This window comes from Empidonax traillii, unplaced genomic scaffold, assembly GCF_003031625.1.
Source record: "Empidonax traillii isolate 1590-97213 ecotype Southwest subspecies unplaced genomic scaffold, ASM303162v1 scaffold50:size1795014, whole genome shotgun sequence".
Taxonomy (NCBI): Eukaryota; Metazoa; Chordata; class Aves; order Passeriformes; family Tyrannidae; genus Empidonax; species Empidonax traillii.
Window position 1 is genome coordinate 933,306 of NW_020955243.1, and position 24,232 is coordinate 957,537.

Consider the following 24,232-nt stretch of genomic DNA (forward strand, 5'->3'; position numbering starts at 1 on the left):
CCCTGATCATCAAGCTCATTAAACACAAAGTGGTGGTGTCTCTATCCATGGCTGTGGCAAGCAGAGCCAAGTGTAGCAACCAGAATTGAAACTCTTCTTCCCAAATCAGAAAAGCCCAGAGGTTTTGAAGTGGCAGTGCCTGGGTTTGTATATTTGGGTTTTTTTTTTTTGGAGAAAGGAGAGATTTGACAGTCGTCAAGATCAGCAAGGTAGTCTAACTGAAGTATGAGTTCAACAGTGGTTGAATATGCAGCCTGCGGGCTTAGAAGCCTCCCATAAAGGACATAACTTTATCTTGTCCTTGTGATACTGTGCTTTGATTCAACTAACTAATGATTTATTATAACCTGGAGGGTAATAAAAAATACTATGCTGAAGCTTTTATCGTTTCATTTTGGTTCGCATTAAATTTTGGTGCTATCTTTTACTGGTGTTTCTAACTTCCACTTTCTGTGTAAGTTTAGATTAATAACCCACGTGTGAGAACTCAGGAAGGCAGGCTGTCTGTGTGTTCAGTGCTAGTTGTGCTGCTCTAGCCCATTTCTCTGGTTAGATACTTGTCTCAGTGGGCTCTACTATGTTCTATATTATATTTTCACAAGCAGTTTGCTTGAGAAAAAAAAAAAGGGTAAACATGAAGAAGCTGTATTCTTTTGCATCTCCCTGCCTGAAGACATTGCTGCTGTGATGTGGCTGGATCCAGGCAACATGGCTTTGGAAACTCCCAAAAGGGTATTTCAGGTAAGTTGTAGTTGTCACATCCAGCTTTCCCAGGACAAAACCAACTTGACTCTTGCTACTCTAAACATCTCCATCAGGTGTGGGTAAACCCTACTGCTTTCCAGCCTAGATTCCCTTGCTCCCTGTTGTGTCATATCATGTACACATTTTGTGTTTACCTGTGAGGCTGGAATGTGGTCCACACTCCAACTGGGGACTTGCAAACCCTTTGGTAGCCATAGCATTGCTAAATCAGTTTACCATCCTCATGTTTCTTGTGGATATAGTTGTTCGTCCCGAGGTTCTCTCCCACATCGAGAGATTTAGTGGAAAGCAACTCAGAAAGTCCATACAAAGGTGTTAACAGTCCCCAGAATTTCTTAGTTTCATTCTGATAGCTGAAGAACTCAGTAAGCACCCAACACAACTGCCTGATTTCAGGTCAAATTATGCCTGCAGATGAATTGTCCTTTTATATACCATTTTAATACCACCCTGCTTCTGTAAATCAACAAAACTAGAGATTAATACAGTAATTATTATCATTATGTACATATATTTTTACTTATTTTTAATGCAGCACCATGATTACCACTGTGTTGGGCATGATAGAGCAGCACCACAAGTACCAGTCCCTTCCCAAACTTGCCAGAATCTGGAATATCTTTTGTTTCAGGTTTTTGGCATAGGATTAAATGTTTTGTATCTTCCTGTGCCTGTGCATTCCACTGTATAAAAAGAAAAGCAATAATTTTTGAGCTGCTTCTGCTGAGGAATTTTTGCCTGCTCTAAAATCACAGGCTCAGAGGGACGCAGGCATTGGGGCAGTCGACGTGACATTGACCCCGAGGTAGAAAACAGCTCTGTTTCAAGCACTGCCCTTATCTCCTCTTCTGTTAGCTGGTTATCTGGAGCCTGCACCTTGCAACCTCAGGTGTATTGTCATCAATCATTTTCTTTTGCGTGCTGGTTCCTCTCTGCCCTTCCTTTGTTAATAACCCAGTTTGCCTATATCCATAAAAATATCTGATTGTGATACCATTTATCCAAAGCGCCATACATCCATCATGTACTTATGAGCGAGATAAACAAGGTCTCCTGGGAAATATGCTGCGAGAAATATATAGGATAAATAACTATATCAACTGTATGTCAGTGTGCAAAAGGGGAAAATCCATTCATTAAAATCCGGGTGGAAATGCAGTGTTTTATTGTATCCTCTAAGCTTTTAGTTTAACTAAGAAACATACATTTCTGCTGCTTATCTCATCTTGCACAACTCTCATGCTGCCCACTTCAGCAGGAGATATATTAGCTTCTTCAACTGCCATTGTAAATGTGTAATTGCTCATAATCTTTTCTCTTTCTTTCTTTCTTTCTTTTTTTTTCCCCAGACCTTACAGGCAGCTTCTTCCTTTCTTTTAACTTCAGCTTTGCTGCTCCTGAATTTTAGCATGCCAATATTTGAGCCCTGGGGGTAGTGGAGGGCTGGAGTTGGAGGAGAGGGGCACTACCCACCTGCCTTTGGTGTTTAAAGGAAGCCCTTGGGTTTGTATTTCAGTGCCTTGGGTTGTGAGGTGAGTCATGAGAATGAACAACTGCAGGTAAAACATAGCTTTTTCTGCTCTTATTTGTATGTGTTTCATAGTGGCATTTTATATGCAGTTTCTTTAATCACTTGGATTTATTCTTTTTTGAGGTTCTCCAGCCTGTGATCTATCCTAGAAACAACTCTAAAAGCTGAGGATGGAGGTTCCCTTCCTGCAGGCCCCATCCCTCCCCAGCCTCCAAGGCATCAGGTCTTTCTGTTCATTAATTTCTTGCCTCTGGTCACAAAAGAAGCATACTTGGCATTCTGTCTAAGGTGACTTTATACTCATTTATTTGCAGGCGTTTTCCCGAGTCCTAAGAAGTCAGTGTAAATGTAAGAACTACCTAAGAGCCAAACTGGTCCTTGGTGTAAGAGCCCTGTCTCATGGTTCTACATAAACTAATGGTTTTAAACTAAAAGAGGAGTGATTCAGACTTAAATATAAGGAAGAACTTTTTTACAGTGAGGGTGGTGAAAACGAGGGTGGTGAAACACTGGCACAGGTTACCCAGAGAGGTGGTGGATGCCCCATCCCTGGAAACATCCAAGGCCAACTCTGAGCAACCTGATCTAGTTGAAGGTGTCCCTGCTTATGGAAGAGGGGTTGGACTAGATGACCTTTAAAAGCCTCCCTTCCAACCCAAACTATTCTGTGATTCTAAGCAGTCGGTATAAAGGTAAGAATCACCTCTAAGCCAAACTGATCCTTGGTGTAAGAGACCTGACTCATGTTTCCACATAACCTGGCAGCCCAATGCCAAACAGCATTGATCAAACCACTGATGGGAAAACCCGTTGAGATCCTATGTTCCTATTCCTCTGAGATGTTTAAATCCCACTGTTTTGTGGGTGCTTCATGCTGCTGCATTTTCCTAACATAGAAGACATCGGGCCCTTGGGAGCAAATTCCTCTCTGGATAAATATCACCTTCACTGGGAAAAGCAAAGTTGGCTAAAAGGCCACAGTTTTGCTATTCATCGAAGGGATTTTTCACAGAATGAGTACATCTAAGGATTCAAGACAACGTGTTGCTGTTTTCAGCCTATAGTTTAATTTACAAGCAAATGAGAAGTGGTGGAAAATTGTCCTTTGGCAAACATGCCCACAAAAGAAAATATAAGGCCAGATCTTCAGGTACCATAAATCAGCTGTGGTGAAGGAACAACACTGATTTACATCAGCTGAGCGTCAGCCTATAAATCCCCACTGACACGCTGTTGAAAAACAAGCATTTCCAAGCACCAGAGCTATACCTGAGCAATTTCTTTCACTAAACCATGATTCCTTTCTACTCCTTCTTTCCATTCATATGTATATAGAAGGGCTGCTTTGCGCTTTGAGGTTTTGGTGCTCTGGTTGTTCATAAGGCCTGATTCCTTCTCAGGGCTCTTTTTTCCCTTTCTTCCCTTGTAATGAAAAGCTCAGTAAAATGAAGTACAATTCGCCTTCCACCCATCCCAGTTTTTTGTGGCAGTTCATTAAGAAGAGGGAGCTGCGGGCTCTTGCCGTGGTCTCTGGGCACAGTTCAATACTGTGTGCATTCTTGTGCTGAGATTTACGTCTCACATTCAAAAAAGCTCCTTAAATCAAGGAGCCCGTTAGCATCTTCTCAGGCTCTGGGTGCCTGGGAGATAAAATGCTTGAGTGCTAATAGTCAATTCATCACTGATCTTACAGAGGAAGAGTCTTTGCTTATGTGTGAACATCCTCTGCAGAATGGTTGTGTTTGAGCCCCTCCATTTATTACTTTATTTATTTATTTTAAATTCTTTGTCAGTTTGGGTTTACATTTTGCAATGATGTTTTGGCATCTTTAGGCTTAAGCCTTCTCCACACAGAGCAGCATATGGCTTTGCTGCAAATGCAGCCCTGGCCAATATGCTGGACTTAAAAATCTGACAGTGCCAGCTTACAAAATTTCCATGGTACATATGTCAATATCAGCTGCATAAAACTGTAAGGATCATGAGCTTCTTTTTGTGTTTTGCAAAGGCAAATACATAAACTTTCTGAGAGTCAAGCTTACTTATGTAAACACTTGTGGTAAATTTATTTCATGGCATGTTGTAGCCCCACACTCATCTAGCAGCAATGCCACCTGTGGGAATTTTCCACCATCTGTACTACAGCTGTGCTGCTCAGGGTAATTCCATTGCATGCCTTGAGTATTTATAGCCCAGCACAGACTCCAAACCACTCTGCCCTGGGTACCTGTGGGTCTTCAGCAGGCTCTGGTCTGCAGGGGCTTCCCAGGGCAGGGCTGCCCACCATTCTGTGGGGCTGGGTTGGTGCACTGACGGCTGCGCCGCGACGTGCCTGCCTGGCACGGGGACCAGCCTGACCAGCAGCTCCAGTGCCCATCCATCGCACCATCTGCAAACACATTGAAAAGAAAGGGAAAAACAAACAAGAAAAAAGAAGTATTTAGTTCTGAAGTGCCACCTACAGCCGCCTGCCTTGAGTGAGAGCAGGGGAAGGAGATGGAGTGGAATGCCAGCAGCACTTTGGGATTTCAGCTCTGGCTGTAACCCTTCTGGTTATGGACTCCCTGCTCCATCCCAGCCACACCCAGCACACGGATGGCTGTTGAGATAAAGGCCCTTTGAAGCCAGGGGAGATGAATCACCTCAAACACCAACAGCTGTTTCTTTTTCTTCTCTGCTTATTTGAAAGGCTGTGCCCTGGCTCTCCCTTCCCAAAGGGTACCTGACATCTCCCTCTGCACTAACTTTGTCACCTCTGACCAAGGCAATAGTCCCCTAATGTTGTGGAGGTGTTGTGAAAAGTTTGCCCATCCTTTTGGAGATGGGTCATTTCAAGGCTTTTCCATCACAGTACAGACTGAGTTGTCAGGAGTGGTCGATACTATGGATTATGGCGGCGCTCCTGAATGATGGGAATGCTTGATGGCTGTCATTTACTGTCATTTTTTATTTACTCATCTGGCCTTCATGCCTGGCTTGGGTACTTTATTAATCCAGACAGCACAAATGGATGTGTGTGCTCTTAGTGCTGGGTGGAAAGCTGGGTTTTCCATCTGCTGAAATGTTGTGCTTTAAAAAAACTGACTATGGTCTTTAATGAGTTCTGGAACTAAAAATTTGAGGTTTGTGCTCTCACCCTTGTAGCAGACATCCTTAGTGGGATGCCACAAGCCCTCTAGAGGATCACCGGCCTGAGAATGGGACATGGCAGTCAGCAAGGACCAGGTGATGGTCTTGTTTACAGTAATGAGCTGTGTCTATTGAGCAACACAGGCAGAGCTCACTCCTTGATGGGCAATGAGGGCAGCTGGGCTTTACCAGGGTGATGCCACCCCAGCTCAGCAACAATTTGGTAAATCTCCAGCTATTAAACAGACCCTTATTTCCACCACTTTATTTATAGTAATCATAAAATCACAGAATAGTTTGGGTTGGAAGGGACCTTAAAAATTATCTCCTTCCAGTCCCCCTGCCATGGTTAGAGACACCTTCAACTAGACCAGGTTGCTCAAAGGCCCATCCAACACTTCCAGGGATGGGGCAGCCACAGCTTCTCTGGGCAACCTGTGCCAGGGCCTCACCACCCTCACAGTAATGTCTTCCTTATATCTAATCTAAACCTGCCCTCTGTCAGTTTGAAGCCATTCCCCCCTTGTCCTGAGCTGCTAATTTCAGTCTCTTGCAGGACTGCTCCGGATAGCTCAGCAACGAAAGCAATACAGAAGTGAAGGCTGGATTGATGTGTGGATGCAAAAAGCTGTTGGTTCATAGAATCATTATGCTGAGCTGGAAGGGACCCACAAGGATCATCAAGTCCAGCTCTTAGCCTCACACAGGGCCATTGCCAGGAGTCACACCATGTGCCTGAGAGTATCATCCAAATGCTTTTTGAACTCAGGCTTGGTGCTGTGACCGCTTCTCTGGGGAGCCTTTTCCAGTGACCAACCACCCTTTGGGTGAAGAACCTTTTCCTAACATCCAACCCGTGGAGAGGAAAACCCAGTCCCTTGGCTGCTTCTCGCCCTCCCCTGTTTCGGGTGCACAGCGGGGTCTTACCTCGGCGCTTAGTGTTCTCACAGGCAGGGCCGCTGGAGTCCTGGTGACACTGGCAGGAGCAGGTGTCCCCCACCAAAAAGGGCTCTCCGTTGTTATGGCACGGCCCGCAGCGGCAGGGGTTGAACTCCAACAAATATTCATCCAGAGCCCGTTTCAGGTTTTGCCACTTGGTTTCCATGTCACCAAGGTTGCTTCTGCGGAGAATTTCGTGGATGGGCTGCAGCTGCATAGGATGGAGATGGATGGCATGGAAACAATTTCAGCTGGGCATCACTGAGATGCTGTGACATTGCTGGATAAACTCAGAACTCGGGAAAAACTCATTTGTCTTTCTTGACAGCTGCATGTACATCATGCAAATGCGTTGCTGCGACTGATGGGCCCCAGTGAGAAACCACCGTTCCAAAACCTTCCTCATCTTAGAGGTTTGTGTGGGATTGGCTTCTCTGGACATGCTTTGGAGTTTTAGTAGCGATTCAAATGATAAATTAAAACACCCCAGTAAGCCCATTTTTTGACTGATTTCTTAGTGCTGTCACAATCCCTGAGATTCTTGCATGCTTTTTGCCTTTTTGAAGAAAATGTTTTGGTAAGAGCTTTGGACAGAGGGACTCATCAAAATTTATTGCCAGCCTACCACTTACAGTGGCCAGATTGTGAAATATCCAGTAGATGCTGAGAATGAAGAATATTGCCTATGCATTTTTTGCCCTTTGGTGTAGTGAAATATACTGTCATGATGTAGTGAAATAATACTGTAATCTACAGCTTTAAGAATATAACTTGCTCATCATATTTCCAGTAGCAAAATCCAGTTCTTGTATACCAGCAAAAACAATCCAGTTTGGGCAGCTGTAATTGTAACTTGCCCAACTGACTAGTAATATTCAAATGAATATTAAAGCTAAAAGCTCAGGACTGTCTGAGGACACTTATTTATATTTGTCCATCCGTGCATCTGTGCAAACACTGCCTGTCTAGGCCAGGAATTGGTGGGAACCATTCCTAAAGAAGAGCTGGGCGTCATCTCATTGCACAAGGCACAGTGAGAGTGATTTGTGGAGAGGATCAGGATCAGCTGGGCATTGGGAAGAGCTCTTACGCAAATTTGCACAAGGCTGTTTAACAAACTGAGGGAGCTGCAGATAAGAGCTGCTGAAGTGGACACGAGCTCTTATCAGCCACTCCGGTTGCAGAGTGACTGCTCAGCTCTGGAACAGCCAACAGAGAGGTCAGTGCATGGTTTACTGGAAAATTGCAATAAATTTTGCCCAGGATTGATGGGAACTTGTGCAGAAAGGTGAATAACCTACAGCTGGACCTGAAAGTGCTTCTATGCTATCAGAGCTTTCTGCCATCAGGGTGCTGCCCAGGAAGGCTTGCACAGTCCTTCTTGCCCTGTCAATAACACAGATAATTCCCAGATCCATTTTCCCTTCTCCCACTCTCTGTCAGAGCTTTCAAATGAAGACAAGAGGGATAGAAGCGGCTGCATGTCCCTGCCACGATGGAGGTCCTTCCCCCACACCCCACAGCCACTCTCCTGGAGCAGACCAGTGATCTTGGCATCTTGGGATACATGTGGCACTGCTGACCACAGCTGAGGAGTTGTGGCCACCTCCTCATGCCTCTGCCATCTCTGACCCTTGAGTATTTGTTTGTAGGGTTGCTGCTCCCTCTCTCTTTCCATCCCCTCTGCTTGCACCCATCTCCCCTTCTCAAAAACTATATTAGATGCTTCAGTGATCTTTCCATTTTATGGGGCATCCAGTGAAACAAAAGGGAGAGTAGAGCTTTGATGATTTTTGTGGCCACAGACTCTCTTTCTGGAGTGTGGAGAAAGACAGAACCCCCCTGAGAAAGCAGCCAGGAGTCCCCTACTCTAAAGACTCCTGAGGGGGGGTCTGTCTATGCAGAGCCTTTGCTGGAGGGTGTTCAAAACACCTTCCCCAGCCCCCTGCAAGTCATCTGCTTATATGGGAGGGTGGGCAGCATCAGGGAGAATAATTGGGATGAATGCAAGCACAATTCATTGTGAAGCTGTTTAGGAACACATCAAAAACTTAACTCGGCACTAATCCAGCATTAAGCTCCTTGTCCATCTCCCTGCGGATGCGGTCCGTGGGAGATGTACTCCCCATTGTGAAATGAATAAGAGGTTACCAGATCAGTGGCCCATTACATTTAATCTTGTTCTGTGATGGGATCACAATAAAAATACAAAATGATCTGCTCGACTACACTTTCATTCCTTATAGTGGCAGAGTTTCTTCAACTGCAGAAAGGTCTTACCTCAAAATCAATAACAGCAGGATTATATTTTAATGACCTTCCCCAGTGACGATATATATTGCCTTCCCAACTGTTTAAGAGCCCTCCAGTGTAAGTGGTATCTCCCCCTTTAATCCGTTCAATAATATCTTCCACAACTGCATCGTGGCTCTTACCATCTGAAAAGTTGAATTACACACATATTATTTAGTTACTGTTTCCACACATGCAGTAGCAGCTGCTTAATGAAGGTGAGATCAATTGTGCAGGGGGCTATCAGTGAGCTGCCTCCTGGAATCGATGGGAGCTCGGTGTTCCCTGCTTGTGGGGTGAGCCCTGACACCTTATCATGAAGTGGTCGGTGACAAGTTGAGCATCCCAAATGCTTTAAGCTGCTAAGACCTGAAGAGCCTGCACACCTCCAGCCTTGGTTTCTAGTTAGGACATGGGCAATAGATCACACTGTCTACATCTCATTAAGTAATGTACAAATCTGGGATTTCCTACCCCCTTTGAGTACTTTTTGTAGTCAATTTTGAATTTTTTACTAGTTGCCATGTTGCTTTTGCCATGCATGCCCAGTCTGTCATTGCTGTAGGGACTGCAGCCTTCCAGCCACCCCACTGCCTCTATTTACTTGTGCTTCTAATCCAGGTATTGTTACATTCATTCCTGCTCTTTAAAGAGCAACCAGTACTCCTGGAGACCTGGACCCAAAGTTGCTGTGGTCCCACCATGTCTGGGAGATGGCACCAAAGCTCACTTCTTCATTCCTTGTGTGACCCTGCTTGAATCTCCATGCCCAAGTGACCAGAAGAAGTGACATGAGATGCCTTAACAGACACCTGCTGTTATATCATACCAGTTTTCATAAATCCGTCTGTTCGGCATTTAGAGTATGACACAGATGGATCCACAGTCAGGTGATGCGCACTGACTGTAAGGCCAAGTGACAGGCGAATACAGGCCTCGATCTCCTCCCCTCTGACAGCTGCAAAACAGAAAGGAAACAGGTAAATTCAATGACTCATGCTGAGTGGAAGGATGTTCATTTTCCTACTTGTTTTCTTTCTTCTATTATTGAAGAAAATATTCAGTTATTTTTAGGGCCTGTATTTCAAAGTCAAGAGCTATTCTGGGCGGAGGACAGTGAAGAAGACAGAATCTTTTATAAAAGTCGTTTCTTAGAAAATATTAGAAGTAAATATCTTAACACAAGGCTTTGGGATGTATGTCCTTGTTTGATCTATATATTTTAAGCCAAACCATTATTTTTTTACAGGTAGGGTAAAGCTGGGACCAGCAGCTGAAATCAATAGATCTTCACTAATTTTCCTGCCCACCTGTTAGTGGCTTAAGTAGCATCTTAAGTAGTGACTTGAAAAAGGTTTCTGTGCTTAGAACTGCTACAGCCTTCTTGTGCTGGGCTGCTGCTACCAGCACTGCTATATACATCAAGAAAATATGTAACTAGAGACCCATGAAGTGACTGCAGAGGAGAGAAGGGAACTAATGAGATGGTTTCACCAAGGTAAGCAATGCGCATATCTCATACAGCCTGGTTTTATGTAAGCACTTCAGTGTACTGCAAATATAAGTCTCTCCTCTCCAGTAGTTAAAAGTCCATTCATTTCTATGAGTATTGTAAGCAATAGGTAACTTTTATATTGCTCTTTTTGTCAAAGGACCTTAAAGTGTTTTACAAAGCAGCCTGGTGATCAGTACCATGGTATTAAAAGGGAAGAGGTCAGTGGGGTTTGTGCATTGTGACTTAATGATCTGAAGATGGAATCTCCATCTGAGTCCCAGTCTGGAGTGCTGTCTGATGAACTGCCTCACCCCAGCACTGGGGAGCAGTGTCTTGTCTTGCTTGTGTTTAAAATACTGGTAAAAAACCCATAGCTCTGGTTTCATAGAATCATGGAATGGTTTGAGGTGGAAGGGACCTTTAAAGATTGACATTCCCTGCACTGAGCAGGGACAAATTCAACTAGAGCAGGTTGCTCAGAGCCTCATCCAACCTGACCTTGGATGTTTCCAGGGAGGAGGTATGCACAGAGTAAATTAGAAAGAGTCTTAATATATTCTGATTAATTCAAAATGCAGCAGTAAATCTTACCACTGGAGCATGTTTAACTATCACACTACCTCTCTGGGCAACTTGTGCCAGTGCCTCACCACTCGCATTGTAAAAAAATTTCTTCTCTAATCTGAATTGACCTTCTCTTGGTTTAAAACTATCATTCCTTGTCCGACCACCACAAGCCCTGATAAAAAGTTTGTCCTCATCTTTCTTATAGGCCCCTTTTAAGTGTTTGAAGGCCACAGTTAGGACACCTGAAGCCTTCTCTTCTCCAGACTGAATGACCCAAATTCTCTCAGGCTTTCCTCATTGGAGAGGTGCTCCATCCCTCTAGTCATCTTTGTTGGCCTCCTCTGGACTCACTCCAACAGTTCCATGTCTTTCCTGTGCTGGGAACCCCAGAGCTGGGCACAGCACTTGAGGGGCAGAATCCCCTCCCTCAACCTGCTGCCCACCCTGCTTTTGATGCAGCCCGAGACACCACTGGCTTTCTAGTCTGTGAGCACACATTGCTTGCTCGTGTCCTGCCTCCAGCCTCTCATCCATGAGCACCCCTGAGTCCTTCTTGGCAGGGCTGCTCTCAATCAGTTCACCCCTACTCTGTGTTGATAGCAGGACCCTGCACTTGGCCTTATTAAACCTATGAGATTCCCATGGGCCCACTTCTCAAGCTTGTTCAGGTCCCTCTGGATGATATCCTGTCCTTTGGGCATGTCAACCATGGCAGTCGGCTTGTTGTCACCTGCAAACTTGTTCCCTTCTGCACACCCTACAGGAGAGGCTCACTGGAGCCATGTGGGGCACAGATCTGCTCCTTGGCTTGCTGGGTCCCAACTGGCAGAGGTGCTCAGCATCCTAAGAAAGAAGCTACAAGTCCCAGATTCAAACTGGTGGTAGCTAAAGCATTCTCAAGACTTCAGTGGGAATTGCATCCCATTGCAAAACTGGGCCCTTGAGAAAGATTGAATGTGTAGCACTCAATTACTTGTACTAAACTGTTCAACAGTTGTAAACACAGTGGGTAAAGTTCATTCACCCACAGCAATGTGAGTGATTGCTTATATTGGTGTTGGAGTGCCATAAAATTAAACTTGAGGAACACCCTGATTAATTGATTTGCCATGGCTCCCATTGAGTAATTATGTTCAGCGAGGGTCTGTCAATACAATTTGCTATTGGTTGCAGCAAGATCAGGTCTTGATAAATGAAAAGTGGTTATCATTGCAAAAGGGTGGTCATAGTAAATATTGGCACTTGAGGGGGGAGTCCTGATAGGGTTTTTTATATGATATAATTTGCGATAGTTAAATGTGCTTGAGTGATAAGATTTACTGCTGCATTTTGAATTAATCAGAATATATGAAGACTCTTTCTAATTTACTCTGTGCATAATGTTTCTCCCATAAATGTTCTTGTAATGTGTGAACACATTATACTGTTTTCTGCTAAATAATAGAACCATAACAATCTATTTTAAAAACAAGTAATGAAAAATATTGACGGCAGAGCAACAAGGGACTCCTTCTGACATATGTATTTATTTCACTCATGACCACATCCATATAAGCCCTTACAGCCTGAAAGCTAGAAATGGGTCTGGCAGCAAAACTGCAGTCCTGAGCTCTGCAGTGAGTTGTGGTCTGTTCCCGAGTATCTAAACAGAGAAGGTGATTTAATTTTCAAAGTTCAGGTTGCCTAAATGCTTAAAGTCCAGCTCATGGGTATGCTGAGCTAAATGCTCAGTGACCACCTAAGTTGCCTCTCATTTAAGGAGTATTCAGCAAAGGGGTTATTTTCCTGGGCATGTGTTTTAGTTGCTGGTCTATGAAAAAAGGAATATTCCCTCTTGCAGAGCATTTAACACACAGCTTCATGGGGTTGGTGGGTAGTGGTTGTTCTCAGGATGCAGTGGTTGTTCTAAAGCAGGTGCAATGTTGCTCAGCCCTGTGGGGACTCAGCGATACATCTCCAGGCATCTGCAGAGCTTCACACTCATCTTATGAAGCTCTAATTTTAAGATTTGAGCACTTATATCCTGATCCTGACCATTCCTCAGGGAAGGAGCATAATCCTCTTACAAACACAGCCTTCAAGCATGGCTGTAATCAACATTAGAAAAATCAGGGATTTTTTACTAAATGCTTTTAGACCGTGGCATATCAGACACTTGCAGGTGGGTCCTTCTGGGTCAGCGTCATATGACATAGAGCTATGCTGACTTGGTAAATGTGGACTCTCTAGCACAGCCTGGATTAGATGAAAATTACACAGTGGTGCTGCATTAGAATGAAAATTACATTCCTACTGGGGCACATTTTTGTCTTCTGCTGAACTTCAACATCCTTCTTTCCTAAGATAAAGCATCTCGTAGCAGTAAATCTCCCCCTTATATACACAGCAAGCACAAGATAAAGCAAAATAATAGCCTCCCTCTACATGCTTTTGATTCATTCTTCCTTTGAAATTGGCAGCCTGCTTCCTTAAGACTTGCTTGCCAAGACCTTGTTCACTTCTATATCACTCACTCTTCAAAGTGAAGAAATGATTTGAAGAAGTATCACATTTCCAAACATTAGAGGTTTGGGAACTTGATGAAAATTCTCTGAATCGGTGACTTCTTGTAGAAAAATTGGCATGGTTAACACTCAATATGGAGTGCATAGTCTATCCTAGTGCTGCTGGTACCAAACCATTTCAGACCAGAGGCAGAATTTGGGGCAGAACCATGGAAATTATTGGAATTAATGGATTACAGCAATTTGCACCAACTGCAGCAATTTGCACATGTTGTCCAAGACCACAATTCCATTCTGCATAAATGTCCAGCATGGAGTTACGAAGGCAGTTACCTGGAGTACCGTCTGCAGAGTGGAGTGATGATCCTTAGGGGAAGTGTGATCTATTGCATTGTTGACACCTTTACAAAAGTTGGTTAGTGTACTAAAGTACCATATTATTATTTTGCATTTTAGATTTTTGATGAGGAAAAATGTTATGCTTTGGCTCACCAGTAATGGCTATTCTTGCACTCTAGATATCTGTAGTGGGTATTTTATCTAATTCAGATTTAGAGGTGTGGCTCTCCAGCCTCATACACTCTAATTTGTTGAGAACTGGAGCTAACAGAGGTCTGTTAGTCTTCAGACGTGACACTAAACAGAATGAAGTGGCAGAGGTATTGCCAAGTTCAGTGTGCTATTTCCATTTACAGAAAATTGCACCTTTACTATGAACAGGCTAAAAAGTGAGTGGGCCAGCTTGCTGTACTTTGGATGAGTTTGCAAACCTTGAGCATTCATAAGAATGGCCAGAACAAAGACTATAAGAAATAGGAGAAGATTAGCAAGTGACACAGAAAAAAATGGAGAAGATAATGCTCAGGTTCCTTCTTAAACTACCAAAACCTAACCCAGATACTTCTGAAATTAGACTGGGAAGCACATTTTGTGACACTCAAGCTAATCCCCTGCCATGTGGCCAGTAGTGCATCAATCTTGTGAATGTGTGGATACCCCTGCATCGTCCGCCCTTTGCATCTTTGGGCTTGATGTGTCTATCATGCTGGGATGGACCAGACAGCTCAGCAAAGAGGTGCTGATGAGCACCCACCCTCCCAAGGTCCAGGGAGGAGATGGCTGTGGAGATCCATTCTGTGGTCACGAGCTTGGAAAGAGCTAGTTTAGAGCAGAAAGTCATAAACAGAGAATAGCTTCTCATTTTCTAACCTTTTCTTCGCATTTGCTCCTTATTAATGACGAGGATGTACTCAAAGATGCCTCCCATAGTGCCAGATGTCATGAAATGGGTGCCATAGTCATTGATGAATTTGGCATACATGCCATAGTTGTAGGTGTCTGGAAGCTCCTTCAGGGAGAGCAGTAGATCTTCATGCAAAACAATGTTATCCCTTCTCATCTTGAAACGGGCTGTCTGCACCTTTGTCACAGCTCTAACGAATGAAAGGTTCTGCAGGTAAAGAAAAGAGAAGCTGCAGTCAACATTCATTTTAAAAAAATAAATTTTGAGTCTTTAGGCTTGCAGAGGAAAGCCTGAGTCTCTGACTGTCAGTGTATATTGAAGGCATGAAAACAAGCTCTCTTTTAAATTAATGATAATTCATTTTTCAGAGTCTCTTTCTTATGTGCTGTGGAGGTGGAGGGCAAAGCTGTGATGTTGGATGCTGTGAAGTTTTTTAATGATATGTGAATAAAATCAGAGTAAGGCTTAACTTGGTTTTCATCCATTCTTCATTTCTGCTATTTCTTTTTCTGGTTTCCTTTCCACAGTGTTTATTCCCTTTTGCTTTTTTCTCAGCCCCAACCAGTGATGCAGGACAAGGGTCAAGGCAAGCCCAGCCCAGCCCAGCCATGGGGAATTACCCTGCCCAGGAAGATGCTGACAGGGGAGGATCTCCTGTATATACCAGTAGATCCACAACTCCACCTCTAGATTAGCCATTGCCTCAGACAAGGCTCTAGTGCAACCAGAACAGCCCTTTAAATGATTCCTCCAATAACTGATCATCATTTAGCTGCAAACATTGTGCGAGTCTGGACAAGGGCACAGTAAATACTATAATGGTGCTCATTTCAAACAGCTTTTAAGGGCATTTTAACTCATAACACCATCAAAGTAATTCTTCTTTATTGTTTTCTGTCAGCAGCCACAAGAGAAGTGGAGATGGGGCACAGTAAATGTGGGAAATACCAGCACTCATGTTATTAGACTGGAAAGAGGTCATCACAGCTAGTCCATGATGTAAGCCTGCTGTGAGAAGTACACCCTATTACCAGGTACTATTTTTTTAGCTTGGTATTTTAACCTCCCATAAAAAGTAACATATTTCCCCATCATAAGGCAGCTTGTATTAATTTGAACAAGACATATTTGCTACTGGAGACCATTCCCTGAGGACTATTGTTTGGATCAGCATCTTGATATTTCCTCCTCCCTCATTGTCACTTTGAAGTATTTTTTTATTTATGTGCTTAATGTAGCCATGAAACAGGATGGGGTGAGATGACATGTGTTGTGGCACTTCGTAATTCAATTTTATTCCCACTCCTTGTTTGCTAAAACGTACGAAGAACAGCAAACAGGATTACTAACGATCATACATTTGCAATTACATGAACAAATTAAGGTACAATTACTGTGTTAAAAAACGCAATTGAGAGAATAAACTGACATAAGTTACAGCCAGACCATGTGATACACGGAAGATATGACTGGAGCATATGTATCACTGATTTGGTTGGGATTTTTTACCTTTGCAGTGTATTCTGTGAAATTCTTCAGGGTTCCTCTGCCACCTGATAAAGCAAAGCCCAGGTTTACCAGTATCTGTGGACTTGCAGGCCCAATTCCAATGGTAAAGCCTATTCCTCCAGAGCTATCAGTTTTAAGGGCATTAAGCAGATCCTTTGAATCATCGTAAGACTCAAAAGAGAATCCAGAATCAGCGTGAGCCTAAAATGAAAAGAGCAGACATTTTTTCAGGTACTTCTCTTCCTTTTTAATGTTTATTTCTTCAAGGAGCTGATAGTGCCTCTGCTTGAAGCCCGTGATGCTCCTGACAGCACTGGCATTGACTTCAGTGAATATGGAATAAGGAATTAAGTCACATGCCATTTCATTTGGAAATATGTGAGAAATGTGGATAAAGCCAGGCATTTTGCTTCATCCATCTCCAAGCAGGGAAGAGGTTTGCGTTTAGCTACTCAAAGCCAGAACTGGTAATGTTACCTATTAAGATAGCATGATACTTCCCATTATAAAACCCTTCTTCCAGTTCCTTACAGCTCTGCCAAATCCTAATGATTTGGACTGATTTTTTTATTTTTTTTTCCTCCCCAGCCTGCTTCTGGATGAATTTATATAGGAAAAAAATTCAACAGCCGTTTATGGTGGCAAGACCAGAAAACAAACATTGTTTTAGAGGAGTGACCTTTCCTTGACAGCTTTACTTTGCTGGTGGGTGGAATTGAGCAGCCTTGCTGAATCTGGGCTGTGCTGTTTGCCAGCTCTGTAAAAAGCCAGCCCCAGTGTTCAAACTGGGGACTAAGGGGCACAGGGGACTCTGCCTGGTGGGAGAACATGAAAGCTACTTGCATTGCGTCTGTGGACGTAATTTCCAAAGAATAATGTATTTTCATTCATTCATGTCAAAAGGCATGATGGATATTTAACAGTGTGACCACGGCACCCACTTTTGATGTGGGAGACCCAGGTGGAACTCCTGCTCTACTAAGATCAATCTCCAACATCAGATGTGACCTCATGGTCTATAGGTATTGCGATACACGGTGATAGGTTTCAGGATCCCTGTCTCACTCAGAATTTGCATTTATGTGTCTTTTAGCCATGCCATAGACTTAAAATACTTTCAAAGATTGAACCAGCAGCATCGTTACAGTATTACACATGGCCAACTTCATCCCTAGAGAGGCAAGTGGCTTGTGCAAGCTCTACAGCTCGTTAATAGCAGAATTTAGAGAAAACCCATTTCTCTTGGTTCTGACTAGGCCAGAGTAAGCAGTAGCAATGCCTGGGTGATAAAGCAAGTTAGTTCCTTGATATGCCATAAAACAGCATTTATATCATCGATTGCCTGTTTTCTCAGGGACAGCTGGGGAAAGGTAACTTGAAAGACAACCTATAATGAATGATAAAATGTATCTGATAACTGTAGGAAGTTTGGCTTTTTGCTAGGAAATCACTGCTAAATTTGACCACTCAAAGCACTTACTAGGAATTGGTACACGTGGAAGTTGTAAGGTTTGCGGAAATACTTCTCGTCGTCTCCATAGTACAGACGTTCACAGGCAGCATCGTATTTCAGCTCCCGCCACTCTCCATTGTAGACATACTCACACTGGCCTCCAAAAAACTCAGGATCGTACACAAACTGGCTCTCTTCCTGTGTTAGGATATTGTATCTTGGAAAGAAGTAGCATTCAGAAAGTTATCCACTGCTCCTGTTTTATTTCCCCAACAGTCTCTGTCACAGGTTCTCCTGACACTACAGGTTATCTAGCCTCAAGTTTCCTGAGGAATTTGAATAGAACTTAAAATCGGTTTAGGTTTGCTATCTTGTTGGTCTCTCCTTCCCAAAGCTAACAGACATTACAGATAAACAACCATTTTATTTCCAAGACATTAATTTGGATACGCTAGAAAGGGAAGAAATCAGTTTAGTTTTTCAGCCCCTCCCAGCACGTACAGTTATGGAAGTCCCAAAGTCCTGGAAGTCCTCCAAGGTTCCCCTTGAGCCTAGTGTATCTCACTGCCACAAAGTGCTTCCTGGCATTTCACAAAATTATTTTCTATCTTAATTTCATCTCTTTCGTTTTAATAATGGTCCCATTTCTCAGGGCAGTTAACACCCTCCCTAGACATGCAGTCAGCTTGTGCTTTGCCAAGTCTCTCACTTATTATTTCCTTATTCCTCCTTCTTCCCTCTCTCCAGCCCTCACATCTGCTGCCCTCTGAAATCCCTCGCATTACTTAGAATTCCCTGTAATTCCATAGCCTGAAATGAAAGTGTTATTCAAACTAGACAGCAACATTTCTCTTCACCTTTTAAGACTAAGATAGTAAACCCCATTGGTTTTTTATGTTCTACAGGAGAAACACAACAGAGAGCAGAACTAAATGTATATTAATTTTCACAGAGAAACATGTCTTGAAAAACTTTTGATGGACTCTCCCAGGCCCTGGGCCAGAGAGACATTTATCTCATGGACTCCAGAGAGCATTGGATCGAGCTAACGGTAAGGTTATCTAATGGCTGGCTTCAATCTCATACTTTAGTCCATATTCATAGAATCTTAGAATGGATTCTATTGTTGGAAGGGACCTTAAAGATTGTCTCATTCCAACCCCCCTTCCATGGGCAGGGACACGTTCTCCAAGTGAAACTAAGCAGTATCTTGGTTAAAACACAAGATTCACAACAGGATTGTCACAATGCAAAGTTTGCCTGTCAAGTTGTACTGGATTTCTCTTTTGTGCATATTACCCAATCAAAATTTGAAGTAAGGAAATATTTTTTCTTAGATAGGAGTAATTAATCTGCATGTACTCATGTGTACTCAGTCTTCATGCCTTGAATCTGTGCTCCAAAGTCCTAAATCCTGGAGTTAAATCTCCTTAAGGATGAATGCGACCAGGATGTTGCATTTCCAAAGTCTGCTGTTTGCTTTAATATATTACTTTTATCAACTGGAAAAAGATGGAAGATAACTGGGCTATATTTTTACAGGAGTAAAAAGAGGGCATCACAAGTGCAGTGTGGCTGGGAGAGGCCAAGGTCAGATAGTAAATCCGAGAGAGGATTTGAAAGAAAAGCTGGGATGAACCCTCCTGCCTCCCTTATTGCTACCCCTGGTTGCATGGGACAGCACCTCTCTTCTGAGTTTTGTACAGCACCCTATCAGTTCATGAATCACTGCTATTACTAAGGAAGAGCAATATAAGGATCTGGTTTTAATTGTGAGAGTAGCAGCTATTGATTAATTACTCACCCTTGGACTGCTTTTATAGACCCTGGGATTGGGAGCAGCTCTTTACAAGGGCTTTCAATATCTTCAACCTCACAGTTCTCCTCATCAGACCCATCTCTGCAGTCTGTATCTCCATTGCACAGAAGATGACGTTTAATACAGCGACCTAAAGTGCACAGATGCAGGTGATGGCTTATCTGCCCTTCTGAAATGCTTGCTGGCAGCTTGCACCGATTGGGCTCTTTTTCACCCCTATTTCAGGGCCGCAAGAAGCCATGCTGGGTGTTAAACACAGAGCTCTTCCAGTGGGAACCTGCTTTTCCAAGCTTGTTGCAGAAGTTTTCCCTTTGCAACCCAAGTGAGCACAGCTCTGAGTTCAAACTGGCCACTCCCATGGGGTGGGAATCAAGGTGAGGGCACCTCACTGTCCTGACTTTATTATCTAAAATTATGCTCTTGGAAAGTTGCTATAGGAGTAGCTTCTCCACTTGGCTTAAGGAAGTCAACTCTATCTTAATAAAGTGCAATTTTGCCCCTTCCCATTGTAGGAGGTATTTGGGGAGTTTATTGCAACAGAGTGCAAGAATGGGTGTTTGTAGGAAGGGCAACTTGGAAGAGCTTTTGCCTCTGGGAGTGAGGAGAAAGCCTTGACATGACAATCATGGCAGAAGGCATCTGGCACTGCTGCACTTGCCCCAGTGGAGGGACAATGACTTGCTCCAGCTGATGAGCTGGTTGCAGAGCTAATGTGTGGTTCTAAATTTTAATAGAATTTTCATTAAATGCTCAAGATGGAAGTTTCAGCCATTTGTGTAGAAACAAAAATCTGTCAAGGCTAGTCAAACTTTCAGAGAACAGCCGTATTATATCCCAATCCTCAGAGCTGAGGATGGCTAAAAATAAATAAATCACCCCAACAGATTGCTAGTTGGATTGATGATTGAACTCTGTCTCTAGCGGGGGAGAAAGCGGTGTGTTGAGGAAGCGTTGTGCCCGGGGAGGGGAATGTGAGTGTGTAGTACAGCAGTTGGAGCAGAGTATTTCTACTCTCTTTGTTCCACTGAAAAATTAACATTTTTCATGTCACACAGCCTTCTTTCTATCTAAATCTGAGTGTAACATGGATGCATTTCTGTAAAAGTGTGTGTGTGTGGGGGGAACCAAAGATGGTAAATTTCCTGCTTCCCCTAGCATTAGTTCACTGTCCTGCCGCCCGGTTGGCAGGGGATTGATATCACCCCGGGGCTGCCCAACTAGGAACAAAACCTCTTTGGCAGGGGTTTGTGCCCGGTTCACTCACCTGTTTCCTTGCACCGAAAGTCCTTCCCACAGCTGGGGGCTTCAGTACACGTGGTCTCAGCACGACAACTTTTCTCATCCCAGAGGTACCCAGCACATCTCCTCCCTGCAAACCTCGCTGGCTGCACCAGCCTCCGGTACCGGTACTACGCCACACAACAGAGACAACCACTTGTATCACCCACAGACATCACCTCCATGGGCTATAAAGCAACCAAAACTGTCAAACTATCATTTTTATCTACATTCCTTTTCCTTTTTTTTTTTTTTTTTTTTTTTTTTTTTTAATATGGCCCAAAGACTTTATATGTGGTAAATGGAGAGGGAGAGTCAGCAGAGAGGTGGGACCTCAGATTTGCCTGAAGTTGATAGGTGGAGATTTAGAGGAGGCTGGAAGGAATGTTTTTGAAATATCTCTTGTCTGTTTTATACCTTGGAAATAATATGGCATTTTTCCAGTTACACATGCTTTCTCCTGGAATGTAACAGTCTCTGTTAGATGGACACAGACACTAATTACAGCACTGATCCTGCAACATTTCTAATGGATTATTAATGAGAATTGCTGCTCTTTAAACTAGGAAGGATAAAAAAAAAAAGAAAAGGGAAAGGGAGAAGAGCCAAATAATTTACTGATTATAACCACAGGAATGAAAAAAACAGGGATAACATAAACTCAGTGGAAAGCAAAATTATATCAGGTATTTTAAAATAAATTCTAAAATTATGGTGACGTGAAATGATATAAAAATTGAGAACTGGAGCAGATGAATGAAGACTGCTTCTAATTTCTTTTCATTGGAATATTTGCATTGAGAATCAGGGGATACTTAATTAAATCTGAGATAGAAAGGGAAGAAAGTCTTGAGCAAGTATTCTGGCCTGATTCTTCCACTGTTTGCCTTGGTTTTCCTTTTCCTGTTCTGCTGCCTCAAATTTATTCCCCAGTTTACACCAGGGTAAGTAAGAACCTCTCAAGTAGAGGAGCATCTCCATCATATTTGGATGGGTTTACTGGATGCTTTGGAATGATGAATATGTATAATATATATAATTAATGTGTGTACATCCTTATCACAGACACATCTGAAGATAAATGAATACATTACAGTGGATCCTTACTTTTTTCTCTTGGCAAGGAAAGCAATCAGTCCATCCTGACCACTGGCTCAGCTGACAGTCAACAGGAGCTGGAGAATTAACATCTCTGCTGCTTCGTCTAAGGAGGAAGAGAGAGCGCCGTGTAAGGTCTTTGAAGTTGTGTTTTAAGGGGGGCTGGAGGCTAGAAGAGGGAAAATGGTCTCTCTGTGTGTTTTTCCACCAGGAACCTATGCTGTAGGAAGTGGGAAGCATCCCTTAGCAGAGGTGACTGTATTACAACCTGAGTTGTCTCATCCAGGTATTTACCACCAGCATTGATCAGGGGCCACAGGTGCAGTGTTTGAGGATTTTGTCTTGGATTTCCTGCTTTCCCAAGAGATCCTAGCCCTTTCCAATAGGTGGATTTAAAATTATAGTTAAATGTATGTACATAATATATATATAAGAGCAAACACACAGAGTAAACAGAAGGGATGTCATGAAGAGACAGGTTTTAAAGAAAAGATTATTTTTTGCCTTTCTATTCAGAAGCACATCACAATCTCCAGGAGTAGGGAAGTTTATCACCTTGGGCATGTTTTGATATCTATTGATTTCACTTTTTTTACACCAGTGTGAACTCATGGTCAGTAGTTTTCCTGCTAAGTATGAAATCAGGGTCTGTTTCCCATGGGCTTTTGGAGTGGTGGAAATGGCTACACCAACAGCCCTGAGAAAACAATATGCAAAGGATGTTGACAAAAAAATTTGTTCGTTGACTATTTCTAAAACAGAATACAGAAATTCTGAGAAGAAGAAAATAACAAAAGGAGGAGTACAAAGGCAGAAAAAGGTACTGTATCTTCGTGGCCCTTGGATCAGACTCTGCACATACATTGAATATCACTATACAACAGCAAAAAAATACTTCTCTTTCCTCCCAGCCCAGTCATTACAATCTCTGTTTCTGTCCTAATTCCTACAACCTTTATTTGTATGATTTCTTTGTCTTGAGGAGCAATCTGTGGCGTGCTAATACAACTCTGTGTTTGCTATAGCTTTCAAAGCATTTTAAGGAGTTATTCCAAGTCAAAATATCATTATTAGTAGTCTTATTTTGGTGACTAACTAATGAGCAGTCTGTTTTACTTACAAAACTGCAGTCCAAAGAGGAATACCGATAATTAGCAGAGGTATGGAGCACATTGGGGATTCATCAGAGGCTGTAGAAGAGAGACTTACTATATGAAAGCCACAACAGCTCGGCAAGGGAGTCTGTGGATGTAGATCATTGTGCGAGATAAAAACCCACCGTGTCTCCAGGAAATCAACAGGAACCTGCAGACAAATGGAGCTGGAGGACACGTATGTATTGATGCTTTCTTGCTCTGACAGGAGGATTTGTGGGCTGTATCCTTCAGCATTTCTCAAAGTACTTAATTGGCTCACCTTCGATTGGATTTTACATTTACCTCTTCATTATTCTGCCTTGTTTGATAAGTTCATCAAACATCAAAAATCTTGCCTTTGTTCATTTTCAAAAGGGATTATCGGAATAAGCCTTCATAATTAAGTGTATCACTACCACAGTTTTTTTCCTTTCTGCCTTCTCCTTGTCTCCATGTTCCAATTATCACTGATACCTTTTTTTGATCCTTCTAAATCATATTTGCCTTTACAATAAGCTTGAAATTAATAGCTGTAGAAAAAAAAAATCCAACCATTCTCCTATCATGACACTATAGCTTTAGAAAAAAAGTAACTTGTTTATTCCTTTCCTTCAAAGCCCAAGTGACACTCAAATAGGTTAATAATATTGTTCACAGAAAAAAATTGAGGTGTGAGGATCTGGCTTGGGTTGAAAATTGGGTTATTCACATGCACTTGTTAACTTCGCATTGTCAAATGTAAAGTAATTATAATGAAAAAGAATATGAAAAATATTAACTCATAAATCATCCCGTAAAGAGAATTCATTTGAAGTGCCCAAACCCAATATGGTAATTTCAGTAAGGAAGTTTAGGAAGGCTTAATAGTCATCAGTAAAAGAAAAACCACTGTGCAAACAGTTCCTTCAAGAAGGAATTATGATCCTGAGCTTGGGCTTTGGACAACCGCCAATTTTTTTTTTTTCCTGGTAGCTGTTTACAGAGAGCATGGTGTGCACATGCCTCAAGTCAGGACAAAATTGATGGGCTGACTGACATGCTGGTAATTTCTATATGTAAAGTTGGAGAGGGAACAGACTTACCTCTGGGTAGGCAATGCCTCAGGCTCCTTGCATGCTGTTGCTGTGGCCTGGCGTGCCATTAAAACCAGGGGGCATATAGACAGGATCAAAAGAGAGAGCTGACACTGACTCCACCACATTGTTTTCCTGTATGTAAATGTTCGCTATAGATCAGCTGCAAACAAGAGCTTTAAGTTTCAGGACTGCTGGAAGAAGCATAGAGCTCATCAGACTCCAAAACACTGAGGTAAATCATTGACAACAGCACAGATCAAATCACAAAGAATCAGGACACATCCCAGAGGCCTTTGCCCTTTTGGAAAGAAATTCCCAGTTTTCTGGCAAGGAAATATATTAAACTGTGCAACTGTTTCCACATTAAAGTCAATCAAATCCTATTGCAGCAGTGTGTT

General features: G+C 42.7%; 1 protein-coding gene across 1 annotated transcript; it reads right to left on the bottom strand.

Moving 5' to 3' along the window:
* Positions 1-4,441: 4,441 nt before the first annotated feature.
* Positions 4,442-24,090, bottom strand: C8A (complement C8 alpha chain). The gene is made up of 11 exons (XM_027879062.1): positions 23,841-24,090; positions 21,632-21,728; positions 20,511-20,655; positions 19,232-19,376; positions 17,455-17,644; positions 15,975-16,175; positions 14,432-14,672; positions 9,486-9,614; positions 8,645-8,802; positions 6,353-6,575; positions 4,442-4,685 (listed from the first exon to the last, which is right to left on the bottom strand). Exons 1-11 carry the CDS (start codon positions 23,957-23,959, stop codon positions 4,534-4,536), a joined length of 1,800 nt encoding a protein of 599 aa, XP_027734863.1. The 5' UTR covers positions 23,960-24,090; the 3' UTR covers positions 4,442-4,533.
* Positions 24,091-24,232: the final 142 nt, after the last annotated feature.

What these genes read in the sequence shown, in the direction of transcription:
- C8A (XM_027879062.1), bottom strand. Translation starts at nt 23,959, where the DNA reads ATGTGGTGGAGTCAGTGTCAGCTCTCTCTTTTGATCCTGTCTATATGC. An exon ending in TCACAGAATACACTGCAAAG is followed by an intron (nt 14,673 to 15,974) that starts GTAAAAAATCCC and finishes CTTTACCTGCAG; the next exon opens with AACCTTTCATTCGTTAGAGC. An exon ending in CTGCTGTTATTGATTTTGAG is followed by an intron (nt 6,576 to 8,644) that starts GTAAGACCTTTC and finishes CATCCTATGCAG; the next exon opens with CTGCAGCCCATCCACGAAAT.